General features: G+C 39.2%; 1 protein-coding gene across 2 annotated transcripts in view; it reads right to left on the bottom strand.

Moving 5' to 3' along the window:
• CAPN7 (calpain 7) overlaps nucleotides 1-13946 on the bottom strand; it is a 46298-nt gene that overhangs the window by 8940 nt on the left and 23412 nt on the right. The window contains exons 12-16 of one of the 2 annotated variants that reach the window (XM_043474757.1): nucleotides 13552-13672; nucleotides 1837-1981; nucleotides 1627-1726; nucleotides 677-812; nucleotides 23-98 (exon numbers count right to left, since the gene is read on the bottom strand). In XM_043474757.1, coding sequence (XP_043330692.1) covers nucleotides 23-98; nucleotides 677-812; nucleotides 1627-1726; nucleotides 1837-1981; nucleotides 13552-13672 — 578 coding nt within the window. The remainder of the gene's footprint in view (nucleotides 1-22; nucleotides 99-676; nucleotides 813-1626; nucleotides 1727-1836; nucleotides 1982-13551; nucleotides 13673-13946) is intronic. The other variant, XM_043474758.1, reaches the window with a different exon arrangement.

Below are 13946 nucleotides of genomic sequence, written 5' to 3'. Positions count from 1 at the left end.
AATGTCTGTTTACTAAACATACCTGGGTAATAAACTTTTTTCCCATCAGTCTTGTATACAACCATTGTGATAAATTCTCGGTTATTTGCAAAATCATCCTAAAGGCACAAAGAATTCAATATGATTAGGAAAATCGACTCACAGAGTTCCTGTGTGTGTGTGTGTCTGTAGGTGGGTAGGGGAGGAGAAGGAGATTGTTTCTAAGTTTAAGAGCGGTCTATTACTGTTATAAAATATGTCAATTAAACTGTAATTTCAGTAGATGAGCATGCTGTATGAAGGAATATACTACAAAAACACTCTAAAAACCATTAAAATTATGGTTACCCTTTACAAAACCAGGCCTAATGAATTAACATTTCCAAAACCCCTTTAGCATATTTTTATGTTAATATTCTTAAGATCTAAAGAGTATATAATCAACACTAAAACTCTCACTAGAAAGCATAGATTCCCTCATGCTGTTCTTCATACAGGATTTCTGCAAGAGATTTGAAGTGTATAATTATAAATTACCAATTTCCTTTGAGGAAAATATTCATTTATCTAAGAAAACACTATTTTCGAGCCACCTCTTAAAGGGAACAGGCTGGTGATCGAGTTGCCTACCTTGCTCTTGTTGGTCTAATTATATTTGCAGGAATGTCTGTATGGGATGTAAGGAGGGCACCAGTACCTTGTCCGTTATGTGTCGACTAAGCAAAACCCAGACCGCGGCGCCCCCCTGCGGACACTGCACCTCCAGCTTGTACTGGGGGTTGTTGGCCAGGCTGTAGGCGTCCTTCACTGGGCCTTGCTTAGCGTCCCAGGTGCTAAGAGACAACATCAGCAGGGAGGCCGTGATTAAACTTCTCACAGAGCTCAGTGGAAACGCTATTTTAAAAAGCTTTGTTTCAAACACAATTAGGTTATAAAGTTTTCTTGTTTTTTAAGTTTTTGGCATGATCAAGAAGCATACAAAGAAAGTGACTATTACATGATAGTCCTCTATGCATGCTGTGTGCTTAGTCGTGTCTGACTCTCTGTGACCCCATGGACTGCAGCCTGCCAGGCTCCTCTGTCCCTGAGGACTCTCTAGGCAAGAATACTGGAGTGGGCTGCCATGCCCTCGTCCAGGGGATCTTCCCAACCCAGGATCGAACCCAGGTCTCCCGCATTGCAGGCGGATTCTTTACCATCTGAGCCACCAGGGAAGCCAGCAGGGAAGCCCAAGTCGCTCAGTCGTGTCCGACTCTTTGCAACTCCATGAGCTATACAGTCCATGGAATTCTCCAGGCCAGAATACTGGAGTGGGTAGCTGTTCCCTTCTCCAGGGAATCTTCCTCGACCCAGGGATTGAACCCAGGTCTCCCACATTGCGGGCAGATTCTTTACCAGCTGAGCCACCAGGGAAGCCCAAGAATACTGGAGTGGGTAGTCAGTCCCTTCTCCAGCGGATCTTCCCAACCCAGGAATTGAACCAGGGTCTCCTGCATGGCAGGCAGATTCTTTGCTAGCTGAGCTACTAAGGAAGCCTTCTATGGGCATAATAAAAAGAGGGAATACTAGTCTTCCCAAATAATTTCATTTTAAATGAAAGAAGGGATACTACTATGAAGCATATTTTGAAATGTGCAAAAAACTTACCTGTGAATACATGTTGATTCTTTAAAAAGACCTGGATTCCAACTCAAGTAAATTACATCATAATACTGGCAGAGATCGTCCCACGAAATCCAAAATATTCCTAAAAATTAGATGTCTTTGTTAGTCTAAAAAAACCTTAATGACTTGTCAGTTGAGTACATTTTACACTGTTAAGGCATGTTAAGCACATATTATTAAAAAGATATTTACCATTGTCTATTTTCTGAGCTGTTCGAGGATCAAAGTTTAAATACTTTTGCAACTCTGGGGTCCAGTTTTTTACATCATTTTCACTGTATCTTCCTTTCCAACGTAAATGACTCCAAGGATTTTTCAGTTGGATAAACCTCAGCCCCTATTTAAAAAGCCAGGAGATAACAAAGTTACAAAACAGTTTTACCACATTTTTATTAGTTATATCATTCTCCAAGTGAGGATGCAGTTGGAATACTTATCAATTCCTTTCAAATACATCTGAAATTACTATTCTTTAATCAGCACTTGCCTGAGTTCTATATCCGATCAAAAACTGTAAACGTCTACCTATCCCTAGAGCTATGCTATCCACATGTAATCACTACTCACACGTGGTTATATATAATTAAGTTTACAAATCAGCTCCTTAGTGGCAGTAGTCATATTTCAAGAGTTTAAGGACCAAGCGTCCTAGGAGCTAGATCACTGCACAGCACAGGCACAGAGCATTTTCATCCTGGCAGGAAGTGCCTCTGGGCCAGGCTGCCCTAGAACGTTAGGTATTTCCTGTCCTCTCAAAGCCTCCTCTACTCTGGCCTCACCATCTTCCAGTACCATATCCCCATATCTGGCTCTAGCTGGTCCTGTCTCTCTCAGCCCCACGAACGACCCTCACTGGTTTCCCCTCCGAATGCCTGTGCTCATCCTGCCCCTGCTCCTGGAAGGCTCCCTCTGGTCCCCTCTTCTCTCAGATGCTCTGTAGCACCTCCCTCCACTGACTGTCTCTCAGTGAAGACTGGAGCAGTGAAGGGCACATGGACTTTGGCGGCAGAATGAAATGGTACCGAATGTCAGCTCTACGGGCCCGAGTTGGTCACTGCGCTCTCTGAGCTGCCGTGAAGACTAACTGGGGGACATAGGCACACTCCCCAGCACTCAGTAACCAGACACTGCACACAGGCCTCCCCAGTTGTGGCAGGGGGGCTACTCTCCAGCTGCACTGCACGGGCCTCTCACGGTGGAGGCCTCCCTTGGTGCGGAGCACCAGCTCTGTAGCCTGCGGGCTGCAGCAGTTGTAGTGTGTGGGCTCAGCAGTCGCGGTATCCAGGCTCCCACAGCACAAGTTCAGTAGTTGCGGGGCAGGAGTTAGTTGCCCCGTGGCATGCAGAGTCTTCCCAGCCAGGGATCAAACCTGCGTCTCCTGCACTGGCAGGCGGATTCTTTACTACTGAGCCCACCAGGGAATCCCCTTTTCATTTTAATTACTAGCTCTCCTTTAAAGTTCACAGGACTAACAATCTGTATTATGTTAGTTTACAACGAACAATATCCTATCTTACATCATTTCCTACTTCTAATGCAGGAGCCTCGTCTCCCCAATGCGACTATAAAATCCTTGAAACGGTTAACATTATTATCCTGTTTCAGAAGTCTCTACTGAGTTTATAGAACACCATATATGCACAATAAATACTGGGTGTGTCTACAGAGTAGATCATATTGACTCAGAAAAATAAAAGAGCTTGTAAATCCAAAAGATTTGTCTTATTTCAACAAATCAACTTAGAAACCTGCATTCTTTTTCTAATGATGTCACAAACCAAACAATTTGGAAGATACTAAAAACACACACACACACACATTTCTTTGCTATTTTAAATGTGGCAAATTATGGACTGGAGTAGATGTGATTTTTGGACATAAATCAGACTTAATTCTCTAAGGCCATATTCCCAAGAAGCTCATCAACACAATTTCTGTTCTCAGTCTCTTCTGTATCACTTGTGCCTCACCCTGCCCCTGCCACACATCAACCAACAAACACTAAATTCCTTTCTAATTCATGAAACTTATTTCTACATGAGCAGAACATCTCTTTATTTCAGGACTTCACCACTCCTTAGCGTAAGGAGTATAAAGGAGTAAAAAGTATAAAGAAGAATTGCTGCTAAGCTTTTCAGAGGAAGGTTCCAGGTATCACTAGCATTTAAGGGCACAAAGACATGGCTGCAAATTGTGTCTGGAGAGAAAACCAGCAATTCAGAGGGACCTGAATGGGGCAATAAATGCTAGAGAACTAAAAAAAATAATCAGGTTTATGATGAAACATTCCATGTGCAGTTAGTTCCAAGTGGCAACAAAGAAAAAGCCTTGGACAGCCTCAGGGATCCCTTGGTAAGATTTGTCTGAATTTAAAGACAGCAGCTTAAAATGGAGATGTATCATCAAAACGGACTATGGAACATTAACCCAAGTAGACAAAAAAAATTACTCAAACAAGAATAATTGAGACTAAGGTGAAGACTATAAAATACAAGAGAGGTTTGAGGCAGTCAAACAAAAGGATAACACTTTCACTCAAGTATTAATAAGAAAACATCACTAAATAAAGAAAGTCACAAATGATATAAGATTAGGAGTAGTTTTAGTCAAAGATGAGGCAATTCTGTATGAAAGAGTTCTAGACAAAAAAGCCTGAATAGATCAATATGGAAATATTTTGAAATAGAAAAGGTATCTCAAAACTGATAGCACAAATGATGAACCCAGGAAATTCTTCAAATCTGTACCCGAAGATAATAAAGAAACCCTTGTAAATTTTAACACAGATGAAGAAGCGTTTAGGGCAAGATCAACCCTGACTACAAAGAGATCACATAAAGAAAAGGGAGAGGGTAACAGGCAAGAAAGCCAGAGGTTCCCAAGTGGCAGATGAAAATTAAAAGAGGCGTCTTTTAATTGTGTTGAGGACACCTGGTTCTGCCTTGAGCTAACCAATGTGTTTCTCATGGAAATCCTTAAACTATGTTAATGAAACTATGTATTTGCTTTGGAAATTGCCTTTCTTCAAGATAGTTCCGCCTAAGACTAACTTTTTTATTTTTCTCAAACCTTGGGCTGATAATGGCTCAATAAACCAGTATTCCTGTCAATTGATTGATGGCTGGGGGATGACACACCTCTGCCATCCTATCTCAAAAACGCCTACTGTGGGAGAGGGGCCTGGTGAAACTCCCTCAGCCTTGAGGTGTCTCTCTCATCTGATAAATGGCTTGCTAAGAGACATAAAACACCTTGCTAACAACTAGCAAGGGGGCACTCTTTCTGTCCCCTTCTGATGTCTGTCAGAAGCTTTCTCTACCTCTGTTATACTTTAATAAAACTCTGCTACACAAGAAGCTCCAAGTAGTCACACTTCATCTCTGAACTCGGATGGAAATCCTCTCCTCCGCAGATCACAAGTACTGGCATGACACACGGCTCGCAGCAGCAACCTTTCAGAAGGAAACCGGCGCCAATTCCATGGTGTGAGAAGCCTGCTCAGGCTGGTTTTGTTTCTGCTCAGTAACTTTCATAGAATTTTGACGTGAATGTGAGCATTATCACAGTGAAGAAACCCATCACCAGGCCACACTTCACTCCACCTTCACACGCTCTGAAGTGCCTTAATCTTGGGACACAGCCCGACCCATCAGCAGGCCAACACCAGCTCTAGGCACTCCCCCTGGGCTGCTCAGACAGCTGTTCTGGGACCTGACTGTGCCCACCCGTGGCTGGCAGCCTATGCGTGAGGCAGGGCCTGGCGTCCAACTGGGATTGCAGTGGTCAGCCCCACAGAGGGGCCCATGCAACACGTGCAGGGCACCTCTCGGGCACAGAGCTTGGGTGAGTGGAGGGGTGTGCCACTGGGCACACAGTACGTCTCCTCCACAAGGACATCTCCACTTCTCCAAGACCAAGAAACACAAGTGACATAGTTAATACATAAAAATAAAAACAAAACGAGGCAGAAAGAGGCAAAAGAAGAAAATGTCCCCAATGAAGGAACAAAGAAACCCCAGAAGAAGAACTAAGCAATCTACCCGATAAAGAGTTCAAGGTAATGATCATTAAGATGTTCAAAGAATTCAGGAGAATGCATGAACACAGTGAGATGTTTAATAAATAATTAGAAGAGACAAAGAAGAAACAAACAGCTGAGGAATACAATAGTGGAAATAAAAAATACGCACTAGAGGTAATCAAAGCTAGATTAGATGATACAGAGGAATGAATCGCTGAGATGGAAGACAGAGAAGTGGAAACCACCCTAGTTGAAGAAAGAAAAGCATTTTAAAAAATGAGGATACTTTCAGAGACTTCTGGGACAACATCAAACATATTGACCTAACATTCACATCACAGGGGTCTGAGAAGGAGAATAGAGAAAGGGGTAGAGAACTTAAATGAAGAAATAATAGCTGAAACACTTCCCTAGTCTGGGGAAGAAAACAGACATTCAGGTGCAGGAAGCTCAGAAAGTCCCAAACAAGATGATCCCAAAAAGGTCCACACCAAGATACACTGCAATTAAAATAGGAAAAACTGTTAAAATCTTAAAGTCAAAAGAGAAGAGCAAGGAAATTCCTATACGACCATCAGCTGACTTTGTAGCATAAACCTTGCAGGTCAGAAGGGAAAGGCACAATATATTAAAAGTACTGAAAGGAAAAAAAGCCTACAGCCAAGAATACTCTACCAAGTAAGGTTATCATTTAGATTTGAGGAAAAGATAAGACAGTTTCACAGATAAACAAAAGCTAAGAGTTTGGCACTACTAAACCCACTTTACATCTCTAAGCACGTCTCTGAGTGAAAAAGAAAAGGCCACAATTAGAAATTAGAAAATTACAAAAGGAAAAATCTTATTGGTAAATGTAGGTATACAATAAAGGGGGCTTCCCTGGTGGCTCAGATGGGAAAGAATCTGCCTGCAATGCAGGAGACCAAGGTTCGATCCCTGGGTTGGGAAGATCCCCCAGGAGAAGGAAATGGCAACCCACTCCAGCAACCCTGCCTGGAGAATCCCACGGACACGGGAGCCCAGCAGGCTACAGTCCATGGCGTCACAAAGAGTCGGACATGGCTGAACAACTCACGCATGCGTGCATGCACACACACACACACACACACACACTACACAGAGTAAAGCCAGTAGATAAATTACTGAGAAAGCTAGTAGAAAGGTTAATAAACAATAGCAGTAAAATCATCTATATCCACAATATGTACGGTTAAGGGATACATACATAAAAGTATGGTAAAGATACATACATGCCAACAAAGGTCTGTCTAGTCAAAGCTATGGTTTTTCCAGTGGTCATGTATGGATGTGAGTGTTGGACTATAAAGAAAGCTGAGCGCCAAAAAATTGATGCTTTTGAACTGTAGTGTTTGAGAAGACTCTTAAGGGTCCCTTGGACTGCAAGGAGATCCAAACAGTCCATCCTAAAGGAAATCAGTCCTGAATATTCATTGGAAGGACTGATTCCAAAGCTGAAGCTCCAATACTTTGGCCACCTGATGTGAAGAACTGACTCATTGGAAAAGACCCTGATGCTGGGACACTGAAGGCAGGAGGAGAAGGGGACGACAGAGGGTGAGATGATTGGATGGCATCACTGACTCAATGGACATGAGTTTGAGCAAGCTCCCGGAGCTGGTGATGGACAGCGAAGTCTGGCATGCTGCAGTCCATGGGGTCACAGAGTCAGACACAACTGAGCGACTGAACTGAAGGGATACATAAAACAAAAAGATGTCAAATATGATACCAGAAACATGAAATGTGGACAGTGTCAGTAAAAATGCATAGCTGTTAGAATGCATTTGAACTTAAAAGGATGTGAACTTAAAATAATCATATATAAATATATGTATACACACACACATGTGTATGTATTGTTATACGCACACCTTGGGGCTTCCCAGGTGGCGCTAGTGGTAAAGAATCTGCTTGTCAATTCAGGAGACATGAGACATATGGGTTCAATCCCTGGGTCAGGAAGATCCCCTGGAGGAGGAAATGGGACCCCACTATGGTATTTTTGCCAGAAGAGTCCCATGGACAGAGGAGCCTGGCAGGCTACAGTCCATGGGGTCACAAAGAGTCAGACACGACTGAGCGTTTGAGCACAGCTTACAGCACACAAACCTCACGGTAACCACAAATCAAAACCCTCTAATAGATACACACAGAAAGGACAAGGAAAGAATCCAAACATAACACTAAAGACAGTAATCAATCACAATGAAAGAGAACGAAAGAAAGAAGAAAGGAACCAAAAAAACTACAAAAATAACCCTAAACGATGAACAAATGCCTATCAATAATTACTTTAAATGTAAACAGACTAAATCAGAAGACATACAGTGGATAAAGAAAATAATAAAAATAAATAATAAAAAAATAAAGACAACAAGACCCATATTAAGTGCTGCCTGTACAGAGACTCAGTTCAGATCTAAAGACACACACAGACTCCAAGTGAGGGTATGGAAAAAGGTATTCCATGTAAATGGAAAGAAAAAGAAAGCTGGGATAGCAGTACTTTGTATCAGACAAAATAGAGTTTAAAACAAAGACTGTAATAACAGACAATGAAAAGCATTACATAATTTTAAAAGGGTCAATCCAAGAAAAAGATACAATTTTAAATATATATGCATCCAACATAAGAGCACCCAAATACATAAAGCAAATATTAACAGACATAATGGGAAAAATGAACAGTAACACAGTATTACTAGGAGGAAGTAACATGCCACTTGTATCAATGGATAAATCACCTAGGCAGAAAAATCATCATTAAGAAAACCACTTATATTACACATTAGACCCAATGGACTTAATAGATATCTACAAAGCATCCCATCCCAAAACAGTAGAATACATATCCTTTTCAAATGCACATACAACATTCTGCAAGACAAATCACACACCAGGCCTCAAAACAAGTCTCAATAAATTTAAAAAGACTGAAACCACATCAAACATCTTTTCTGACCACAAGAATCTAAGACTAGAAATCAACCACAAGAAAGAACTGCAAAAACCACAAACACATAAAAGATAAGCAATCTGCAACTAAACAACTAATATGTCACTGAAGAAGTCAAAGAGGAAATTTAAAAATATCCTGAGGTAAATAAAAATGGAGACACAACAATCACAATCTATGGGATGCAGCAAAGGCAATTCTAAAAGGGAAGTTTATAGTGATACAAGACTACCTCAGAAATAAAGAAAAATCTCAAACACCTAACTTCATACCTAAAGGAGCTAGGAAAAACAAACAAACAAAACCCAAAGTTAGTAGAAGGAAAGAAATCATAAAGATCAGAGCACAAATAAATGAAATAGAAACTAAAAAAAAAAAGAAAAAAGAAAAGTGAAACTAAGACCTGGTTTGTTAAAAATATAAACAAAATTGACAAATTTTTAATTAAACTAATCAAGAAAGAGAGCCCAAATAAGTCAAATAAGAAATAAGAAGGAAGTTACAACTGACATCACAGAAGTACAAATGATCATAAGAAGTTACTACAAACAACTATACACCAGTAAAATGGACAACCTGGAAGAAATGGATAAATTCCTAGAAACATACAATCTCTCAAGACGGAATCAGGAAGAAACACAAGACATGAACCAATCAACTACCAGACATGAATCAATCAACTACCAGTGATGAAGTCGAACCAGTAATTTACAAACTCTCAATAAACAAGGTCCAGGACCAGATAGTTTTTGGGTGAATTCTATTGAACGTTTAAAGAAGAATTAACATCTATCTTTCTCAAAGTATTCCAAAGAGCTGAAAATGAAGGAATGTGTCCAAACTTATTCTCAAAGACCAGTATTTTTGATACCAAAACTAAAAATACTACAAGAAAAGAAAATCACAGGCCAGTATCACTGATGAACATAAGATGCAAAAATCCTCAACAAAGTATTAGCAAACCAAACTCAACAATACATTAATAGGTCACACACCATGATCAAGTGGGATTTATCCCATGGATGCAAGGACGATTCAACATTTGCAAATCAATCAAGGGGTAACAAACTGAAGAATAAAAATCATATGATCATTTCCACAGAGGCAGAAGAAGCTTTAACAAAATTCAGCATCTGTTTATGATAAAAACTCTCAGCATAGTGGGTACAGAGGGGCCATAACATAACAAAGGCCGTATACGACAAGCCTACAGCTAACTTCACACTCAACAGTGAAAAACCGAAAACATTCCCTCTAAGATCAGGAACAAGACAAGATACTGCCACTTTTATTCAAAGCCCTAGCCACAACAATTAGACAAGCAAAATAAATAAAGGGAATCCAAATTGTTAAGTAAGAAACAGAACTGTCACTGTTTGCACAAGACATGATACTATACACAGAAAATCCCGCAGATGCCACCAAAAAACTATTAGAACTACTAAATGAATTTGGTAAAGCTACAGGATACAAAATTAATATACAGGAATCTGTTATGCTTCTATACACTAACAATGATCAGAGAAATTAAGAAAATAGCTTCATTTCCAATTGTAACGAAAATAATAAAATATCGAGGAAAAAAACTAACCAAGGAAGTGGAAGACCTACACTCTGAAAACTCAGACACTGATGCAAGAAATTAAAGATGACACAAACAAACAGAAAGCTGTATCAGGTTCATGGACTGAAGAATTAATGTTGTTAAAATGACCATACAACCCAACGCAATCTACAGATTCACTACGATCCCTGTTGAAATACCAAGGACAATTCTCCCAGAACTAGAACAAATAACTAAAACTTGTACAGAAACATAAAAGACCCCAAATGGCCAAAACAATCTTGAGAAAGAAAAGCAAAGCTATGAAGTCTCACAATTCTGATTTCAAACCATACTACAAAGCTACAGTAATCAAAACAATATGGTACTGGCACAAAAACAGGCACATATATCAATGGAACAGTACAGAGCCCAGAAATAAACCCATACTTATATCATAACTAATTTATGATAAAGGAGCCAAAAATACAGATAGGGAAAAAAAGTTTCTTCAATAAATAGTGTTAGGAAACCTGGACAGTTACACGTTAAAAAAATGAACAGGAACAATATCTTACACCATATACAAAAATAAACTCAAAATGGATTTAAAGACTTAAATGTAAGTCCTGAAACTCCTAGAGGAAGACAGAAGACATAAGCAGTATGGTCCTTAGAAGTATTTTTTAATCTGTGTCCTCAGGCAAGGGAAACAAAAGCAAAAACAAACAAATAATGTTACCTCAAACTATAAAACTTTGTAAGGTGAAGGAAATTATCAACAAAATGAAAAGGCCACCTACTGAATGGGAGAAAATATTTGCAAATAATATATCTGATGAGGGGATAATATCCAAAACATACAAAGAATTCATATAGCTCAACATGAGAAAAATAGAACCTAATTTAAAAACTGGGCAAAGGACTTGCACATTCATTTTGTCCAAAGATGATAGACAGATGGCCAACACATATATGAAAAGATACTCAACATCACTAATCAGGAAAATGTAAATGCAAACCACAATGGGATATCACTTTACACCTGTCAGAACAGCTACAGTAAAAAAGACAACAAATAACAAATGTTGGCAAGGATGTAAATAAATGCACTTTTGGTGGGAATGTAAACTGGGTGTAGGCATTATGAAAACAGTATGGTGACCCCTAAAAAAATTAAAAACACAACTGCCATATGATCAATCAATTTCACTTCTGGGAATTTGTCCATAGAAAAATAAAAACACTAATCTGAAAAACACATATGCACACCAATGTTCACTGCAACATTATATACAAGAGCCAAGATACGGAAGCAACTTAAGTGTCCATTGATGGATGAATGGATAAAAATAAAACAAAACTGGTATACATATATACAATGAAATGTTGTATGTTAAAAAAGAATGAAATCTTGCCATTTGTCACGGATCCTGGGGAATACGTATTATGCTAAGTGAAACTGTTAGAGAAAGAAAAATACCATATGATTTCAATTATGTGTGGAATCTAAAAACCAAAACAAATCAGCAAACAATAACAGATTCACAGATACGGAAGAAAAATAGGTGGTTGCCTGAGTGGGATGGGGTGGGGGGACTGTGAGTAAAATAGGCAAGGGAGATAAAAAGGCAAACTGCTAGCTACAAAATAAACAGGCAATGGGGATGAAATGTTCAGCGCTGGGAAAGTGAAGTCGCTCAGTCGTATCCGACTCTTTGCGACCCCGTGGACTGTTAGCCCACCAGGCTCCTCCATCCACGGGATTCTCCAGGCAAGAATACTGAAGTGGGTTGCCATTTCCTTCTCCATCAGCACTGGGAATGCAGTCAATAATACTGGGATAACTTCGTATGGTGACAGATGGTGACTGACTGCGGTGACTATTTTGTGATGTACGGAACCATCACATCACCATGCCGTTCACAACGCAGGGCTGCACATCTGTCACACCTCAATTTAAAATGAAGTATAAAAAAAAACAAGCAACCTTAATCACTACACAATAACTGACACATCAAACTGATACTGTGTGAATAATGCTACTGATTCTTAACAAGGCTATTATTTGAGAAGCTTACTTCACTGAAATTTAGTAATTTTTTAATGCTTTGTTTTCAAGTCAAACCACAGGTACCTATTTTTCTCTTAAATATGTTATTTTTCCAGTTTCTCTTAAACAATCAGAACAAATACTTATTTCTTGAAATAAATGATGTATCTTTACAGAAATTTTCCTCACATTCAAGCTTACTTTCATACTGTTTCATTGTCTAAATTTAAATCTCTTGCCAGACATATTCATTAACAACTATCTCAAAGGATATTCTAACAGTAAAATTATTATTAAATAATAGCAACTGTTATTCTCAATGTTTTACTTGGTTTTTGTGGCAAAATACATTCCTGAACAAACACAGATATCTCAGTTTATTTAATCTCACATAAATTTTTTAATTTTTTTGCTTTATACAGTGAATTTTTATGCCACTTTTAAAGGGAGAGACAATTCTATACAGAATGGTTAGTGGCACAATAGTGGCTTTAAGACTATAAATTTTTAAATGTTGCAGCACATCCCTATTGCCTTCATAATTCATACAGTTCCATGTGCCACATAAGAAAATCAATTTAAATACACAGTAGTACCCTGTTCTTGGTGATTGATCACTACTTCTTTCTGTAAGTTTAAGCAGGAAGACTGGAATATACAGCTAGTTAAACTTTTCAGTAACTAGACAGCTTAGTTTCTATACCATGAGGGAAAGAGAGCTCTTTCCTTAATGACTTTTATATTTTCTAATCCATTGTACAGACATATTTTTCAGTGAAAAATAACTAACCAGTAACACGAGAAGTAATAAAGTCAACTGTGCCAATATTAGAACACAGAGAAAGGGTCTGAAAAAGGCCTCACAGCATGCAAGGGCTACTAGGAAGACACTTGCAAATCCACTTGCATGTTTCTTATTCATAGGTATCCTCTTATTTTTTGTCTGTGCACAAGTATTCACTGAATGCTCTACAGTCTGACATTGTGACTGAGCTCCAAAGCCAACAGACAGCCCAGAACCTTGAGGGACTTGTGTTCACCTCAACCCTACTACTTTTATGGGAAAAAAAAAAAAGAGGCATACAACGTCCCTGTTCCATTGTCAATATCTGTACCGCCACTGTCGTTACATTTCCCACCTTTTTATTCATAATCTCCAGTGGTAGTCAAGTCGTTTAATAGGTAGAATGGTTTTCAAACTTGGTCTAAATCTTGACTTATCCGTATTTAAAAAGCTCATATGTTATTTGGAATGCTTGCAATGTTTTACTAGCAAAAGAGAAAAGCAAGGGAAATGAAATGTGAGGCGGAACCTTGAATTCTCTGATGTCCAGCACAGCGTACGCGTGTGTGGGGACCAGGCCCCACTTCTCGCCTTCAGCCTCGGTCATCACTCCAGTGGATGCAGTGATGAGGACATCTCCTTTGTGAAATCTGGAATGGACCCAACAGATCAATAACCAAAGGTAAACACATCTGTATCTCAGATTACACCATCCTTCCTTTCGTCTTGTGGTTTACATGAAAATTTCCACAAAGTGGAAATCTTCTCTAATACAGGCTATTCTCAACACCCACCAGTGAAGTACATTTTTATTTTACAGCAAATCAGAAAAAACTATCACATTTATTTGTTTTCCCTCCCTGTTTTAGACAAACTAATTCTCAGAAACCTATCAATGAAGAAAAAATAAATGCTAAATTTTCA

The sequence above is a fragment of the Cervus canadensis genome, chromosome 7, assembly GCF_019320065.1.
Source record: "Cervus canadensis isolate Bull #8, Minnesota chromosome 7, ASM1932006v1, whole genome shotgun sequence".
Taxonomy (NCBI): Eukaryota; Metazoa; Chordata; class Mammalia; order Artiodactyla; family Cervidae; genus Cervus; species Cervus canadensis.
This window is presented reverse-complemented; position numbering and strand designations above follow the sequence as displayed.